The 17,871-nt window shown below is 36.6% G+C and overlaps 1 protein-coding gene across 1 annotated transcript in view; it reads right to left on the bottom strand.

Annotated features, from left to right (window-relative positions):
• Positions 1-17,871, bottom strand: part of IARS (isoleucyl-tRNA synthetase) — an 89,446-nt gene that overhangs the window by 52,763 nt on the left and 18,812 nt on the right. Inside the window, exons 9-10 of the mRNA XM_009709753.1 lie at positions 12,914-13,012; positions 1,586-1,712 (exon numbers count right to left, since the gene is read on the bottom strand). Of these exons, the coding sequence (XP_009708055.1) occupies positions 1,586-1,712; positions 12,914-13,012 (226 nt within the window). The remainder of the gene's footprint in view (positions 1-1,585; positions 1,713-12,913; positions 13,013-17,871) is intronic.

The following is a 17,871-nucleotide window of genomic DNA, read 5'->3' on the forward strand; positions in this document are numbered from 1 at the left end:
AAAAAAAAAAAAAACAAACCAAAACCAAACCAAACCAAACCTGTACACACAGGAATATAGACATGGGGAGACTGGACAGAAAATTAAATATTATTAGAGGCAAGGAGTGGGAGTAATGTAACCATTACACAACCTTTTTCAGCTGTAGAATGAAGCCTTGAAATACTTTAGCAAAAAACTGAAAGCCTTTCCTCTATCTAAAAAAACCCTGTTATACCAAACAAGGGACTTAATTTTTAACATCTATTCAAAATTTTTATTATTTAACTGTGTAAAATTTAGTAATTTTAACTGTGTAAAAATTATTTACACAGTTTATTCAAAAGTGTAAACTGTCAGTCTTCAAACTAAACTTTAACTATTATATGAGAGACAGAAGCACTTGCTTTGCCAGGAATTTACAAACATGCTCATACCATAAAATAGAATTCAAATGTCAAGGCTGTCTTAGATACTCCTTGCAATTATAATTTAAGTACCTCCCTCCCTTCCCCAATATCTGCCTGCCTATCAGCAAGATTTCTAATGCAGAGGAAATAAAAAATCCTTATTGGTACAGATCTAACCAATAGTGCAGTTTAAGACAACAACATACTCTTCTAGCATACGTTTTCCTAGTTGAGGTCTTCCATTCCTAAAACAAGAAGTAAAACTCCTTCAAATCAAGAGAGAGAAAAATAAAGGCTTGGGATGCTGCCATCCTTATTTACCTTCCATGGACATCCTGACATTGATTACCATTTCCTATTTCCAGCATGAGGAAGACTTATCATACATGTTTAATGGAACTAACCCAGACAGGAAAAAAACACAAAACCAAACAACACAAAACCAAAACCAAGTAAAACCACAAACAAAAACCCACAACACACCAAACCAAAACCAACTACATTTTATCTTCAGAAGCAGTTTTAAAGCTTGGTGTTTTGACACTTAGAAAATAGTAGTCTTCAAAACTGTGTAAAGTACTCACTTGTGCAGTTAGCTTTATGCTACCAACTGCAGGGTACTTTACAACTTCGAAAACCTAATTTTTAGTATTCCCATTATACACTTTCATCATTCCACTAGATTCACATTTTTACAGTCTGTTACATTCACATTTGTAGCCCTACAAATATATATTTTCACTGTTCTACTATAGTGGACTTGCTTTTATGCCTTCACCAATTCATTTGGTTTGAAGTAACCGAGTATCAGAATTTCAAAAGCAGACTGAGAGGACTGAGTTAAAAAAAAAAAACCAAAAAACTCTTCCTTGCCATTTTCTCACTGCATCTGTTATTTCCATTAGATTTATCATCACTGCAAATTCTTCCAGGAAAGATAAGACTAATTCTAATATAAAAAAAGAAAAATTGCTTGTAGTTTTCAAGCAAAAGCAAAGAAAACGTGTATGGGCACACAAATGCCTGCATACATATGCATAGATTTATCACTTATTATAGATATACATATACGGTTAAGACATATCAGTAGAATTTAAGAGTGCAGCAGCCGAAGATATAACAGTCTATCAAAATAAGCAAACAACATAAACAAATAGGCTTTTCTGTCAACTGGAAACTTTTGTTTTCTTGCTTACCTCTTCAAAATCGTCACTGACCCACAAAGGGATGGGTGTTCCCCAGTACCGGTTTCTAGATATAGCCCAATCTCGTGCGTCTTTAAGCCAGTTCCCAAAACGCTTCTCCCTCACAAAATCTGGAACCCTGTTCCGAATATAAGAGAAGTATTCTTTTATCACTACATTCCACTTAAAAGAAAGCTAGTAAGAAAGGCTATATTTGATATCATCCACAAAGCAAGTTAAATTTCAGCATATTGCATGAATTGAAGCACATTCATATTACAGCACTGACTACTGCAAGGCCTATAGATTTGCTGCCAAAGATGTAACACCGTTTCTTCTGCCTTTCTTTGATCTTCAGGTAAGCTACAGAAGTGAAAAATAGTATGTTTATTTTACTCTAAAATAACTCAGTAAAAACATGTGCAACATACAACAGATTCATTAAGGATGAAACAATGGCCAAAAATCCTCAGTATAGTCCAACATTGGAGGATTATGGCTAAGGGTGGATAACAATACTATTGCTGTATTTTACATACAGAAAAAAATACCAGTTACTGATTTGGTGCTGACTGAAATGACAAAGTTTCAAAAACCTGGAATAACAGCATCAAAAGGCACCTTGCATTATGAATGGGCATCCAGGTATCTGCACATTACTTTCAGACTTTGAGAATAAAGAAATCTCAGGTTGATATAGTGTGAAAAGGCTTTTTTGTAGGATATTTATTTTTCTCCACTTTTAATTCCCCAATTAAAAAACAAAACACCTCCCCCAAACACAAAACCATATCAATGCTTGTTAAAAACTCATTTTGAGCACTAGTGGGCTCTGAGGGATATTAAAGACAAATTTTCATCATATGAAAGTGTCTTGGAGCTCAAAGATTAACATCAGAATCTGATGCCTAGCAATGGGTTTTGAGTTCAACAATATATTCCTTTCATGCCTAAAGGTACATTTTAAAAGACCAACCTGAAATGAAACTCACAGGAAGAATAACATTAAGACAGTGTCACAGATGCACAGGAGTTGTGAATGAATAACTAACAATAATACAAGTAACTCTAGAATCGAGTTATTGAGCAAACCATGGGAAGTTTTTCTGGATTTGTTTTTCCGGTGTAACTAGAAGGGCCCTTCCCAAAGTTTGAGCTGGATTTAGAGACCCAGTGTTTCTAAAGGAGGAGCAGTCAAACTACAGAACACATATGGTCTCTTGTCTTTTTGAAGCTCTTGGTCCTCTATCAAATATTTTTTTTTAAAATAATAATAATGATTTTTAATCACAGGTCAGCCTCAAGAGTAACAAAGATGAAAGAATCCTTTAGAGGAAATGTTAAAAGAATGGATTCATGTGACACACTAAGGTAGGACTTGGCCCAGCAGCAGGAGATTTATTAAATAAGTGAGAGCATCCGTCAAAAAATCTACTGATGAAAATGAAAGCTACTGTCTTCTAAAAGTTTTACCCATGACGATGCCATGTGGAGATCTGAAGGTTTCTTGATGCCAATGTTGTCTTATGCGGATAAAAACTACCATTAAAAGACTCACTAAATATCAGCCCAAAGTTCCATAGTTTCACTAGTTACTTCTAGATTTACTTTCAGCTGCAAAGTTATCTTCTGTAACATTTCTTACACAAAAATGTAATATAAAAAAAAATTAAGCCAAACTCAATGACTAATGTTTCACATGACATCCATATCCCTGCGTTGAAATTTAGAAATATATACAGGCTTTCACAATTTGTTTTAGATTGGGGCTCATTACTATTAACTTTTTGTGGTGACCTTAAGAGACCCTCTCTCCAAACACAAGTGGAAACTGTACAAAGATCATTAGCATTTGCCTAACATTCCACTAATGTGGAAAACTTCTCTTTACATCACTCCTAAACTAGTTTCCATTTTTCAGAAGTTGTTAGACACTGATTAGCTGAAATTATTAGTCCCATTTAACATAGCTAGAGGCTGAAACAATCCCCCAATGACATTAAAATGCTAAGAATTTCGACTCTGCCTCCTCAAAACATGCATGAAAAATTAATTTTATCCCCAAAGTGGTCATTAACCACAAAAATGTATGTGGTGTGATCGCTCTCTCTGAGCTATGAAAGCATGTAATTTATCTCTTCTGGTAAAATGTCTGACCCTGTTGCCAGTTTTTAGTAGAACATAAAACACAAACCATTTCATCTACTATGAACCACATTTGCAACAATGATATATGGCTCTTTAGAGGTACAATACAGAAATAACACTGACATAGCCATCAAAATAGAAAGAGCCTGTATCTCAAACACATTTTGAGCCCATCATTCAAAGAAAGTGTTACTTAAAACAATTGCTTCTTACCACCACCCATATGCTGCCCACAGATGCTACCCACATACTGAGCAGCAGAGACAGTCTCCAACTGGGAACAAGTTAGACGAGGTATCTGCAGCAGAGAACAGCCCTGCCAATAACAGCATTCTTTGAGACTGGAGCCTGTTTCTTTTATTTAATTTCACCAGATTTAGCTACAGGTACCTCAGTCTGACACTTCTGACTTACCTACATATCGTAAAAAAAGAAGAAAGAAAGAGGCACCTTCTATTTAAATATTTCACTAGGCTAGGAAGACAGAACAGAGTATTCTCAACAATGTTGTTACTAACACCTGATCATTATGTTACACCAACTCCAGGTTAGTGTTTCTATAGGGTTTTCCTGGTTTTTTAATTCTCTTCTCCATTTTCCTAGTACACTTCTCTTGTTAAATTGTAATAAAGATAACATCCTGCCACTGGTATATATTATTAGTTAAGAAAGCATTTTTCACTCTTCCATCTACACAAAGCAACAATTTCCTAAATTTGCAGAAAGACTGTTTGTTTTACGTAAGTAAGGAGAGCGAGGGCAGCCGAAGGAATGCTGCACTCCGGTGAATTCTACGCGCTTTTCTCCAGTGCAGTAACTGAACAAACTTGGCCTCACCCTGAGACTATGCTACACTGTGTTTAATCTATCAGCCCACAGCCTTCTTCATAATTAATTTTTCCATCTGTATTCCCAAGTACATTGCAAAGAGAATTGTGACTTTGATAAGACCATGACAACACTGTGAATCACTATTGATGCTGGTCCTTAGCTTCCAGGAAATGTTGGGCTGTATTAAACACTGCTTGCCTAAACCCAAAAGCTGACAGACCCCTGAGAGTTAATGGCTGCACAATTTGCCAAACACTGACTTCTTTGCATCAAAACTGTCTTCATAGCATAGATATTTGAAAGCTTTAAAAAGAATTAATAAAAAAAGACAAAACCAAAAGGCCACGCCCATAAGTACTCCTATTTTACAACACAAAGATATATGAAAACAAGCCCTTTCCCATATGCCAATACACATGCTTTTCATGTTTCATCAGGTATCTATCACAAACTCCCTTCAAGCTTGCAAGCACAAATTTCAGTTTTATGCTGGTGACTGCTGAATTTGCGGTTGGGTATGACAAGCAAGGTGACAAATGCTACAGCCCGTTTAGAGCAACCCACTCCAAACGGCAGTGAACAGATTCAGATCTCAGAAAAGGTCAAGCTCCAGCATCAAATCATTCCACAAGGTTGCAAGTAAAATCAAAGCAGCAACTTCTTTCCTAACGCAATACTGCTGCGGCTCCTAAAACTGTGCTGTTCGAAAGTTTTTTTATTTCCCAACTGGCCTACAATTTGTGTTGCTTTTGACCTTCAAATTTCTGTGCAAAATGACACAGATAGGATTTCATACTTCTTTCTCAAACATTTAGCAAGGTTAAGGAGACTGCTGTCTCAGCAGGTCATGAAGCTCTTGATTCATGCGTGTAGAATAACATGGGATAATACCTATTTCTACCTTCTTGGCACCCCGGATAGCGCACTAAAACTTCAGGATGCAGACATTTCAGCAGTCAAAAAGTTCAGGGAACTGAACTTCACAAAACAAAAGAATAAATATTGATTTGTCAAATTAAATTAGAAAGATTTTGAATGGAAGTACATAAGTTTCAACCCAATTGAATGCTAATTTCTATCTTACTCCTCCAACATCAAAACTCTATCATAACAAGTTAGACATCATGAAAATTACTAATTTGCCCTAAATTTCTAAGTCCCTTTTCAACTGTTTGTTTCTGGTTTTGAAGCAGATTCGGGGTTTTGCTAAATTCATGCATTGCTAAGTCCTCTGCACAGTGAACTCCCACATCCTTTCTTGGTAGCTACTCATTTTTGTAGCATCTAAAACAAAAATTCCATTTGACAAGCAAAAAAAAAAAAACTCACGAAGAGCAAAACAAAATCCAGTTCTTCAACAACATTTATTAGCTTATCACAACAGAAACTGTTTTCTTTGCCTTCAAAGTCTATGCATACTCAGCATCCAAGTCACACAAGCAAAGTGGGCATGGATTTGAAAATAGCAAATTAGCAACCATCTTCAATCCCAGAGCATGAACGGGTATGCTAAAAGCGAGTTACCATAGGTGCTGATCCAGTGACTTCTCATCACCAATTAATACCCAAGGAACAGCATCAATTAAAAATAGTATATTTTCTGGAGACAAGAGTCAGAAGGCAAAGAAATGTGCAGGATGTAAAATAATAATAATAATAAAATCTAAATTATTACAGAATCCAGAAGGAAACTTATTAAAAGGATTAAAACATTTATTCCTTTTCTGTACATGTATTCTGAAGGAACTCTCTTGTGCTCATAACACAATTGCAAATACTGAATTCAACTTATTATTCCACTTCAAAGCTCAGATGTGCTCTGCATGACTCCGTGAGTTTCCTCACTTTGCCCTAGTCACAGGATACAGGAAATCTGTCTCAGAGCAGTTCTGTCCCTCTTTTCTGTAAACACAAATATCTCTCCTGAAATAAAGAGCTGTCAAATACTGCCACAGCAGAAACCTCATGATGTTTTATCATCAATTTACCATTAAAAGCTGTTTAAGACGTTACATAAAGATATACTAATCCTTTCTCACTCTTCATTATTCTTCTCATCAGCTAATTCTACTCATGACATTCTTTGACAGACCACAGCAATGTTGATAAACAAAACACAACCTTAAAAAGTGTGAATTACGAAATCTAATACCAGATTAGCACATCGCATCTGATACGTTTGGTTCTGGAAGACGGTCCCGGATCGATCCTTTCATTTGGTGAGCTGGTAACTTTTTAAGCAACACCTGAAATCAGGAATCACTTACATATCTGGAAAGGAGAAAGTTATTCTTCCAGAAGACAGCTGAGTTGTACCAGCAAAACCAAAGCTGCTTAAGTAGCTATCCTATGTTATTTAACTAAGTATGTACGGATCTATTTAAATTCATAGCATAACAGTTGGGATTTTTTCGGTTTAGGTGTAGAATTTGCTTTGCTTTTTAAACATTAACCAACTCCTAGAATACTAAGTCTTACATTCCATTATGTTAATTTACTCTAATAACAAGCCTCCTTCAACATGCCCTCAAATTGATTTTTAATGGTTTTTAATTCAAGGAGATAAAATAAGCAACTATCCATGCCCTTTTGACACTTCAATTAGCGCCAGTCTATATCATGGACCTAATTAAACATCGGGGGAGGCTGGAGGGAGGAAAAGGGAAGAGAGAGGAAAGGTCAGCTGTTTGCAAAGCACACCGAATTTCCACTGCAGCAGACTCTTTTGCCTTCTCAGTTCATGAAAGCTTATTAGAGTGGTGCACAACCACATACCCCACACCAGTTCGGGTTGCCTCCACCAGTGCAAGAGAATTTTCTCCTTATATGCAGCTTACATTTGCTAAATGAATAGTGCTTTCAATCATTTTGATAGAGCAATGTTTTTCTTCACTTTTATCCCGGTTCCCATAGCAACGAACACTTTTAGCGTGAGACTGCAATGCTGCTGCAGACTGCATCATAACCTCGCCGTCAGCAGTGTACAGCTGCTTGACAAGTCAAGATTAAGTGAAGCCGTAACCTCCAATTTTGTGATACACTCCTATTAAAAAATCATGATATATTTTATTTGTACAACCCAGGCGCCATGCTAATTGCTATTAAAATTCTTAATCTTATCAATGATGGCAAAAATCCCTGCATCCTGAAGCCAGTGAGAAATGAAGCTTTCACTTTTCTTCTTCCTGCATAGTTTCCCTTGGAATATTCTAACATTTATAATTACAAAGTACTTTTATACAGCATTATCACTTAGGATTAATTTCAATTTATATATATAAATATGTTTGCATTCCTATAACAGTGGCAGACATTCAACATACTGCACATGCAGCTAGATCTACCAGCTGCCTAAGAACACGGTACTGTAATTGCTTAGTGAACTGACATTCAGAACCTTTATTTAGTAAGCTATTCTTCCTTGAACCAAACAACAAGCTTTTGATGACCATTCACTGGTGCTGAAAAGATACCTGCTGTATTCATGACATGACTGCCAATCTCTGCTCAAGAGGCTTTGAGAAGAAACAGCAAAATTCGGCAACAGCAGAACACAAACGATCAAAATCAATGGGAACAAGCCTCAAAATTCACTTCTAATCCTCAACTATGTCTGATAACAGCCAGTAATAAAATCTTCTGACTTCCGTTGCTCTGAATTAGACAAACACAAGGCTAACCCTGCAGCAGTTTATTTTCACCTCCTACTGGAGGCAAGAACACTAGTTTGAATTTTTCCTCGGGAAATGTTGCCATCTAGTGACTGCACGTTGCTATACGCTTCACAATCGCTACCAGAGAGACCTAATTTGTATTCGTGTTTCCTGAGTAAGAAAAGTGTGATTGAGGATTTAAAAAGAGTTTCAATTGCATAATCATATTAAAGAAGAAAAAAAAAAAAGGAGTGGGCAAATCACGCACACACAAGATGCATTTAAAACTGTTCAGATAAAATGTGTTTATTAATGCTAACAAACTAGGAAAGAAAATAGTCTGAGACATGCTAAAAAAACAACAAACAAAAAAGGAGGAAAACAAAAGGACTCAGTAACTGATTTTCCTCTATTATGCTACAATTCTGTTATGACTTAAAATTAGTAAGCCCCTGCTTATTAAAATTCAATAGCCCCTACTACCGACTCAGATTTCTCACCTGCACAAAAATTACAAGTTTAGTAGAACAAACTTTAGCTTTCTATTGTAGATGGGCGCTACAGCCCATCTTCTGCACACCCTACCAGCCTTAGCGTTTATGATACAAGATAGGCATCATCTGAGATCAAATCACACCTTTCAGAAGGTGGGGGACAGTTTTCTGTTCAGCAAAGAAAGTGTCTGGTCAAAGATTAGAAAGACCAAGATCAAAAGCTTCTCAAAACATGTTTGACCGACATGTGAAAACACTTGGTCCTAGAGTGCTCATACAGGAACAGCAGGAAATGTGTGCAAAATTCACCCTTTGTAAACCAGGAAATTAACTTCTAGCAAAAAGGCCTATCAGATGTGTTCTGTGTGGTATTTTCAACAAGAACGAACAGTTTAAGAGATGAAAGTCAAAAAAAGGATTCCTTCAACTAAGGACCTGTACATCAAGCTCTTTATTATAATGCTTGAATTTTTCAATGCCAAGAAGATGCAAGAACAAAAGGCTTGGCTTCTTTGAAGTCCTCTGCTGTCTTCCGTCACTGCTTTCCTTCCTGATGCTCGTTTTTCCACTATACCAAGTGCTGTACATCTTATGTAAACTATGTCAGAACTGCGCAATAGTCTCTAACATTAGAAACATGTCAACAGTTAGAGGCAAATCTTTCCGGAGTTACTGAAGTAGAACTTTAAGTGAAGGAGGTTTTTAAAAAAAAAGTTCACAGCTGATATTTAAATACAGTCTACAGAATCTTTTCTATCAACCTGCAAGTATAAAAATACTACATACGCTTCCAGAAGTGTGAGCTACAACAGTTTAGAACCATAAGTATAAATTGCACTAATTTACTCATCACAATAGCTCATAACTTTGTAATTTATACCAACTTTGAACTCTGTGATGACAGGAATTAGTCCTATATCACACAACGGAATCTAAGGTGGCAGGGTTTAGTTGCTTGTCTGTGGTTATACAGGAAATGCTCTTTCAACAAATAATTCTGTAAAACGACAGTTACAACAACTAAAGCTGAAATCCAGACCACTTACACCAGTGACCAAGCTTTGGTGCTGCACTGAACTCTGTAGTGACGTCACAGGAAACCATGATCTGACAGCGCTGAATTGTATAGCAGTCAAATTTGCCCCTCTATCTCAAGTACCACAGTAGTAGGGTGTTTAAATACAAAATATGAGATAACCTTTTTTTTTAATTTAGAATTTTTTTTTTAAAATAATCTCTTCTGCCAGTTGTGTGGTAAAGAGAACACCCAGTAAGGGATCTTGGATTAACGACTGAAACAGCCTCTTAAATACTGTTCCAATTCTGCATTTTCAGCAACATCCACCAGAAGTTACTTTCTATTCTGATCAGAATAAGGTTGGGAGAAAGAAAAGAGGTTTTTTTGCTTTCTGATTTTACAAAAATGCTGGCACCTTACTCATGTAATCATTCTTGAAACCTATAGTTTAGTTCATTTTGAAAAATGAAGATATAGTTGCCGGCTTTAATAAATGTTGAATAACTATGGCTTTATCAGTAGGCTAATTCATTAAAAAACTAATTAGAAATGCAATCAGGTTGCAAAGTTTGTCCAACTATGTTTAATCTATTTCATCAAAAAGCATATCTATAAAGAGTGCCGCTATTCTTAAGGGACAATACATCTATCAGTCATTTATAGAAACAAAAAAAGCAATGCAGTCAAACTCATTTTGCAAAGGTTAATAAAGTCTGAAAAGCTTTTATCCCCAATTTTCTCATTTTCAGGACATGCTGAAGCCCCAGAGAGTCCAAAAATAAAATTTTTTAAAAGTTACATATGTCCTGTGACACTTTCAGAGATCAAGCCTCATCACAAGCAAAATAAAGTAGGTTTTGGGAAGGACAGAGTTCCCAAAATTTAAATAAATAAATATTGAAGAAGGCTAGCACTCTCAATGCCAACTTAAGAAGTGACACCCCAAACAAAACTGACATCAGTGTAAAACATAGGAAGAAAACCTTAAGAGTAATGCCTTTTTCTTTTAAAAAGCTAGATTTTAAAAGCCATCTTTATGTAAAAGCCATTGAGTATTCAAACTAGTAATTATGAAGTCACATACTAGAAATATGTATTAGTATTATTTTATTAATCATTTAGTGATAATACATCTCTACTTGTAGCCATATTCCCTACAAAAAGATTCTCAAAATCTCTAAGACCATACTGTTTTGAGAGAAGTCCTGAGGAATCAGTTTTATATTCAATTACAGAATTATGCTGAGACTCAAGAATTGCCTAAAGGACAAATGGTTACTTTAATTCCAAGCACGTTGAATATTGCCAAGTAATACAATCACCTGGTCTTCCCACCCTACCTTTCCAACAGCAGCTCCCACATTTGGTTCCACCTGTATCCCCACTACTCAACACTTAGAAAAAACACCACTTAAAACCCAAATATGTAATGAGGTAGGGTTCAAACTGTTTACTAATTCTTACTAATGTTTCCTGGATGAGCAGAGGTCACTTAGCAGTTTCTTCTTGAAGCTTTACTTTCAAGAAAACCAAAATTACCTCAACCATTCAAACACTTCCTTAACAGGATCATTACATTTTTCTTATGTTCATGTGAAAATTAAGTATGCAGGTCTACTGTCAGTCATCAAAACAGTAAAAGCATCTTGAGAAAGCTAATTAAAGCTAAGAACAAACACTTTCACCCCCTCTCCAGCTTATTTTACCCCTAAAGAAGGATCACAGTATGTTCTGTTATGGAAAACAGAAAGCAACACTTACTAATCTATAAAATCTTCTTACATATCCAGACTGGGCATGTGCTTATTAGCAAGCCAACGCTGCAGCATTTTTTGACAGTCTGTATCACTAACTTTTCCCACATATTTCAGTATTTACAGTGCTTGTACCATGCAAGCAGTTCTGCGAAAGCTGCTCATCGAGAATTTAATTGCTAACTACTGCCCATGAAAAGATGCAGCATCAGTTGTAATTGTTCACTGAAAGCTGAGTCACCTTCTTTAACATCATTTCAGTTGCTGAGCAGAGGCACACAGTGGTGGAATCCCAACTCTCCTACAGTCTTTGTACAAAAAGACTGAACGACGACTGAAATGGCACACAGTACAACTGAATGATCTCCACATTGTCCCCACCTGGTCTCAATTTCCCAGGCACAAGCTATTTACGAAAGGGAATAAAAATAAAAATAAAGGTTATGGAGGTGGAGAAGATAGGGTCCTTGTGTTACTAACACACGACAAACCCACGACTGACTCTCAAAATGGCTACCGTCACCAATAATAGTTCCCTCTTACTGCTAATTTAACAGTGCATTTAAACTACCTAAAGCTTATCTATTGTTTTCTACGTAAGTTTCACACAAATATTTTTCACATTCCCTATATGAAGATCTAGATTTTTGCCCTTAGTAGAAAATTTTTATATAAACCTCTGAAACTGAGTATACTTACAACTATTACACAAGCTATGGCAGCTGAGTTGGGGATTTTGTGGGTGTTTCAGGGGGAGGATGGGTCAGGGTGGGGGTGTTGGGTTTTTTCCTTCAAATGCACCTATGACAAAGTAAGCAACCTTATCTGCAATAACTAGATGAAAAGAACAAAAAAATACCAGAAATAAGTTTAAATTGGAACAATATATACCCAGAGTTTAGCTGCCTAAATTCTTCTCTTTAGTGGACCCTTTTGGGAGGCTTAACTGTGCACTTCCGTGCTTCCACAGGTTGATTTTCCTTTGTGGTTTCTCTCATGCTGAATTGCTTAGTATTGTAGATCATAATTCGAGGATACTTTTAATGATCCTGTAATGTATTTCACTGTAAATTATTAGTACATATTCAACCTTACTTACACCCTATTTTACACAAGCAAAGAATGCCTTCTCAACACAAGAAAGGAATAGTGCACAAACATGTTTAAGCACTGGGCTGATACGCAATTAAGCAGGTTATATCTGTTTATGTAAGGAAGAGTATCCCATTGCTCTACCAGCTTGAGGCACATTTGTGAAACCTCAGATAAAACACTACTTAAAACTGGTTACTAGCCCTATTCCAGTAACATTCGCTCAGAAAGACAGAATGGAAATATGAAGTGAAGTTAGCATACTAACAGTGTAATACAGCTTTGCAGAGTTCCAACACACACACTGAACCCCAGGCAAAGAAAAAAAAAATAAATGCAGAAGACATTACCAGTAGCATTGGGCATTATTCTCCAGTAGCTTCTCCACCATGTGCTCCACTCTAACAAACCAGCTTGGCACAGCTTTGTATATCAACGGAGTATCTGACCTGTAGAGGGAAGGTGATGGGGAAGGGAGCAAAACAAACAAAAATAATTTTCAATTTTACATTATTTATAAAGTACTCTTTAAAATGTATTTTTGCACACAACAGTCCCCTTTCCACAGACTGAATTCATTGTTCCTGAAATATTATTACAGTTAAAGGTTGGGTTTTGTTTTGTTTTTTAAACTATAAATTGTTACACTTATGTGACCTACTATTTTAAAGTCAAATCCTAAAAAAAAGTTTTTTAAAAGCCTTCAAACCCAGCAATTTAAGGAATTTGTACAGCAAGAGAAATCATGAGAACATTCAAATGATACTTGAATTTGAAATTTATGTTCCTACATAGTACAACAATATGAACTTCAGTAACTAATAAAATGAGACATATTTAAGTCTTCCGTGTGAGCTCATTCTGTATCTTTTTTTATGTATATATCAACCTGAAAAACCAGAACACATTATGCTATGTTTTTACTATTTGAATTTAAAAGAATAATAAATCATAAAGATGAGGCAACAGTACCCAGGGTTAACTAGAATAATGTGCCATTCCAGGATGAGAAGGAAAGAAAGAGATCCAGATAAGCATATAAAAGTAAGAAGTTACAAAGACATCTTACCACATTCCTTGCTTCAACATTCAATGAAACAAAACCTACATGGGATGGGAGCAGTTTCAGAACTTGGGATTGCTTAGAAATGGTAACACTATAGGGCAGAGTGTACAGACTGATAAACTCCCGAAGTTTCCTAGTAAAATTAATATCTCTAAGCATCTGACTGCATTGTGTCACAACCTGGTCTCTTATTTGTCAGTTCCATAATACAACTGCTTAAGGTCTTGATAGATTGCTCAAGTAGCATACATCCTTCTAAAGCATCTAGTGATCAAATAGTGGGTAAAAGTTATTACAGGAGAGCTCAGACATTTCTAATCCTTCATATCCATCCCATTATTCCAACTTGGAAAGGGAGACTGAGTTCTATGGAATGGAATTTGTCTAGGGGTACAGAGCAGCTTCAACAACACTGGATGAGAAGCTAATTCTCCCTTAGTGTCAATCCACCCCTCAAAATGTTTCTTAAAATATTACTTTTGTTTAAGTCATTTTGCCTCAGAGCTTGGAAATACACTTGCTCAACAATAATTTGCAAGCAAAGACTCTGAGAAACTACTGTTATCTCCTACATGCAGTCATTATTCTAAACAATTCATCTGAAAAGTTTAATTTGTTTTACTCGTATCCATAGCAAGGACCCATTTGAAATGCACAAACTACTGGAGATTACGATGTAAATTAAAATCGCTACTGTTGGAGCACTTCCTAAAGGTACATCTGCCTGACCAACAGAAGAAAAGAAAACCCACAGCAAAGGTGGTTGTTTTAACCCCAGCCAGCAACTAGGTACCCCACAGCTGCTTGCTTACTGTCCCCCCACCTCCCCACTGGGACAAGCAGCAGAACTGGAAAAAGGTAAACCTCATGGGTTGAGGTAAGAACAGATTAATAATTGATATGAAATATAATACTACTACTAATGGGAAATAACAAAGAGAGGGAAAAAAGAATAAAACCCAAGAAAACCAAGTGATGCACAATGCAACTGCTCACCACCCACTGACTGATGCCCAGCCCATCCCCAAGCAGTGATCCGCCCCACCTGGTCAGCTCCCTCCAGTTTATATACTGAGCACAATGTTCTATGGTATGGAATACCCTTCTGGCTAGTTCAGGTCAGCTGTCCCAGCTGTGCTCCCTCCCACCTTCTGGTGCACCTCTTCGTTGGCAGAGCATGGGGAACTGAAAAGCCCTTGACTTAGACTAAGCACTAATTAGCAACAACTAAAAGATCAGTGTGTTATCAACGTTATTCTCATCCTAAATCTAAAAAAACCACAGCACTGTACCAGCTACTAGGAAGAAAATTAACTGTCTCAGCTGAAACCAAGACAGTTGTTAAACCTTAAAAACTGCACTTACATTGCATAAAGGCCAGTAATAAAACACACATCGCTTCTCTTAGTACTATATTTCAGAAGATATTTCCTTTTAACTATAACCTATACATTTCAATCTGTGTCTTTTAAGAGTTAAAGTATCTATAACCTTACAGGAAATGGTAAGAGTTCAAAGTAATAATAATGCAGTAGTGTTCTAGCTCTTAAATGCAAATGTACTAAGTTAGGATGTTCTGCTTCTCAAATTTCAGTCCTAACACCTAAAAAAGAAAATAGTTCAGTTAGCTCCTCACACAGCAGCAAGATCAGAGTTAAAAAAATAGAAAGTATTCTGCAAACTACAAGATACTCCAGAAGTATTTCAGTTTCACTGAGCATCTTGTTTCAGATGTGCTGAAGAATGATAAATTGCCATCACATGTAAGATCCTGAGTTACTAGAAACAAGAAGAATAAAACCTGATAATAACAGTTTCTCACATGGTCTTAACACATTGCAAAAAGAATGCTGGCACAATAAACTGGTACCCAACCTCTACCAGGAGTAAGCAGCTGACAGATTGGGCTGACTGAAGACAAGCTTTAGTGCAAAAGTAGCTTCAGACACAAAGGATCTATGAAAAAGACAAGCAGATGAAGCTGTAACCATTTCCCAGGCTTTCAACCTAAGTTTATAAGACTTGATAACAATTCCAAAGCATGCACAGAGCACTGTTCTCACCCACACAAAGGTAGTATGAAAGGGGAGATGGCACAGTTTCCCTGAATATTTTCTTTCTTCTAGCTGTACTGCCAAGCAGTGCCTCAGCAGGAGACAAAAAGAGAACAACATACTGAAAATCTGCCCAACCAGTGACATCTTACACACTTCCGCCCCTCGTGACTGGTGAGAAGGTTGAAGAAACCAGATTAAATTCTTTGGTGTAGAATTAAATGAGAAATACCCACTACTGGGTTGGGTTTACTACCAATACAAGACAAGGGAAAAAACATCCAGACAGATCTTAAATCAGAGACTGATGCTTACAAAATTCTGCCTGTTTCAACTGAATGATGTTTTGTTCCCCTTACAAATGCGTCCTTTAGAATTATATCAGAAGAATCAAAGCACCTAAGCAAATTGCATGTTCCTTAGCAGTGCCACAAAAATCAGCATTCTCTGAAATACAGTCTTTATACTTGAAAAGATAAAGACTGGAAAGATCATTCTCTGCAGACACTACGCACTCCCAATAGTTTTCTCATACCTGTTTTGGACTGCACAGCTGTTTAAAACAAGCTAATGCGATCTTATTCCCATTCCATTTTCTCATCATTTAGGAAACAAATAACAGATAACTGATTATGCACTATGAAAGATGCTTCTTGGCTTTGCTTTCGCTGGCTTGAAAGAGACAAAGCCCTGTATCTGTCAATGACAGAGCTCCCCAATATTGCTTCCTAATAGAATGGCATGCAGTAGCTGCGACAGACACTTCAGCTGTCATGCTAGTTACCTTTGCTATTTCAGTTGTTAAACTGCTACCTAGACTATAGAGATTCTCAAGATCTCACACAGACACAGAGCTGTTTTGATCAATGGCCTCCATCTTCAACAATTGCAATGAAGGGGAATTCTAACTGAAAACTGTGTACTGTGTACTTACCAAGTTGTTACTGTTTTCCCCCCTCAGATTTTAAAGCTTAGTTGACAGAAAATTACTACATATCATAGTAACAAGAAAATGCAGAAAAGGACCCTGATTTGGTGATACATAAGAGAGAAAATACCTCAACATACTAAGGATTCAACAAATGCCTGGTTTCAAGGAGAAGCATAAACATTAAGTAGAAGAGTCTGATTTCAAAGTTTTCTTACACTAATCAAAATAACTTATAACTACATTCGAAGTTAAGAACTACTCTTCTACTTTTAGCATATTCCAATTATGGTTTGATCTGTGATGGCACTGAAATAAGCTTTTCAAGTAGAATCCATTGTTCTGTTCTTCCCACCAGATAATTTGCTGCTAGGTGCTGCCTGCAAATTATCATCAATCAACAAAAATGTCAATAGAGTTGCAGGATTAAGTATGTTCTACAGAATCAGCATTTCTACATTACCAGTTTGTCTCAGAAGGCCATGACTGTACATTTGAATTGCTACATAAAAAAACCACAAGCATTGCTTGGTTTTAGGCTGCCATTTTTCAAAAACTGTCCCAAATCACCAAGGATGTAACACTTAAAGAGTAATTCCCCTTCTTCCTCTAGGTAGCTGTTAGAAACAAACCAATTATGCTATTCAAGAGCAAGTAAAAGTTGTTCTTGCTATAGATCAAAGATAAATGCACACTGCTAAAACACTTCACCTAGTAGCATTAAAGCTAGACAGAGAGAAAAGCTTTTATTACAGTTATTTCATTACAGGTGCTGTAATGCATCAGGTACGACTTTAAATGTTCAATTCATTTCAGATACAAAATTAGATATTTTTTTTTGAAGTGTGTCCTGTCTTGTAATAAAACAAGTTCAATACAATATTCCTACCAAAAGATTACTGAAGTTTCTTTTTTTAAATTTGATATAGTTCAGTGATTCCCCCACCCCCACCCCAGCCCCCCATTTCTGCAATAGCAATTGTATACATTTAAAACCAGAGAGGACACTAGTAAAAACAATGCTTCATTTCTAGATTAAATTTGTCTAGCCTGTATTCTCCTAACTAAAACTTCTTACATTAGCTTACTATACTGAAGGTCCATGAAGACTTGCACATGAAATCCTCCTTCAACCTCTGCAGTCTGATAAGGAAGATTTGTGACAGGCCACTGTGCCGAACCACCTACCTGACATTCCAGAGCTAATCTTGAACTTATAGTCGACAAAACCAAACATTTCTAACAAGTCCCCACAGACAT

This window comes from Cariama cristata, unplaced genomic scaffold, assembly GCF_000690535.1.
Source record: "Cariama cristata isolate BGI_N322 unplaced genomic scaffold, ASM69053v1 scaffold3901, whole genome shotgun sequence".
In the NCBI taxonomy this organism is placed as follows: Eukaryota; Metazoa; Chordata; class Aves; order Cariamiformes; family Cariamidae; genus Cariama; species Cariama cristata.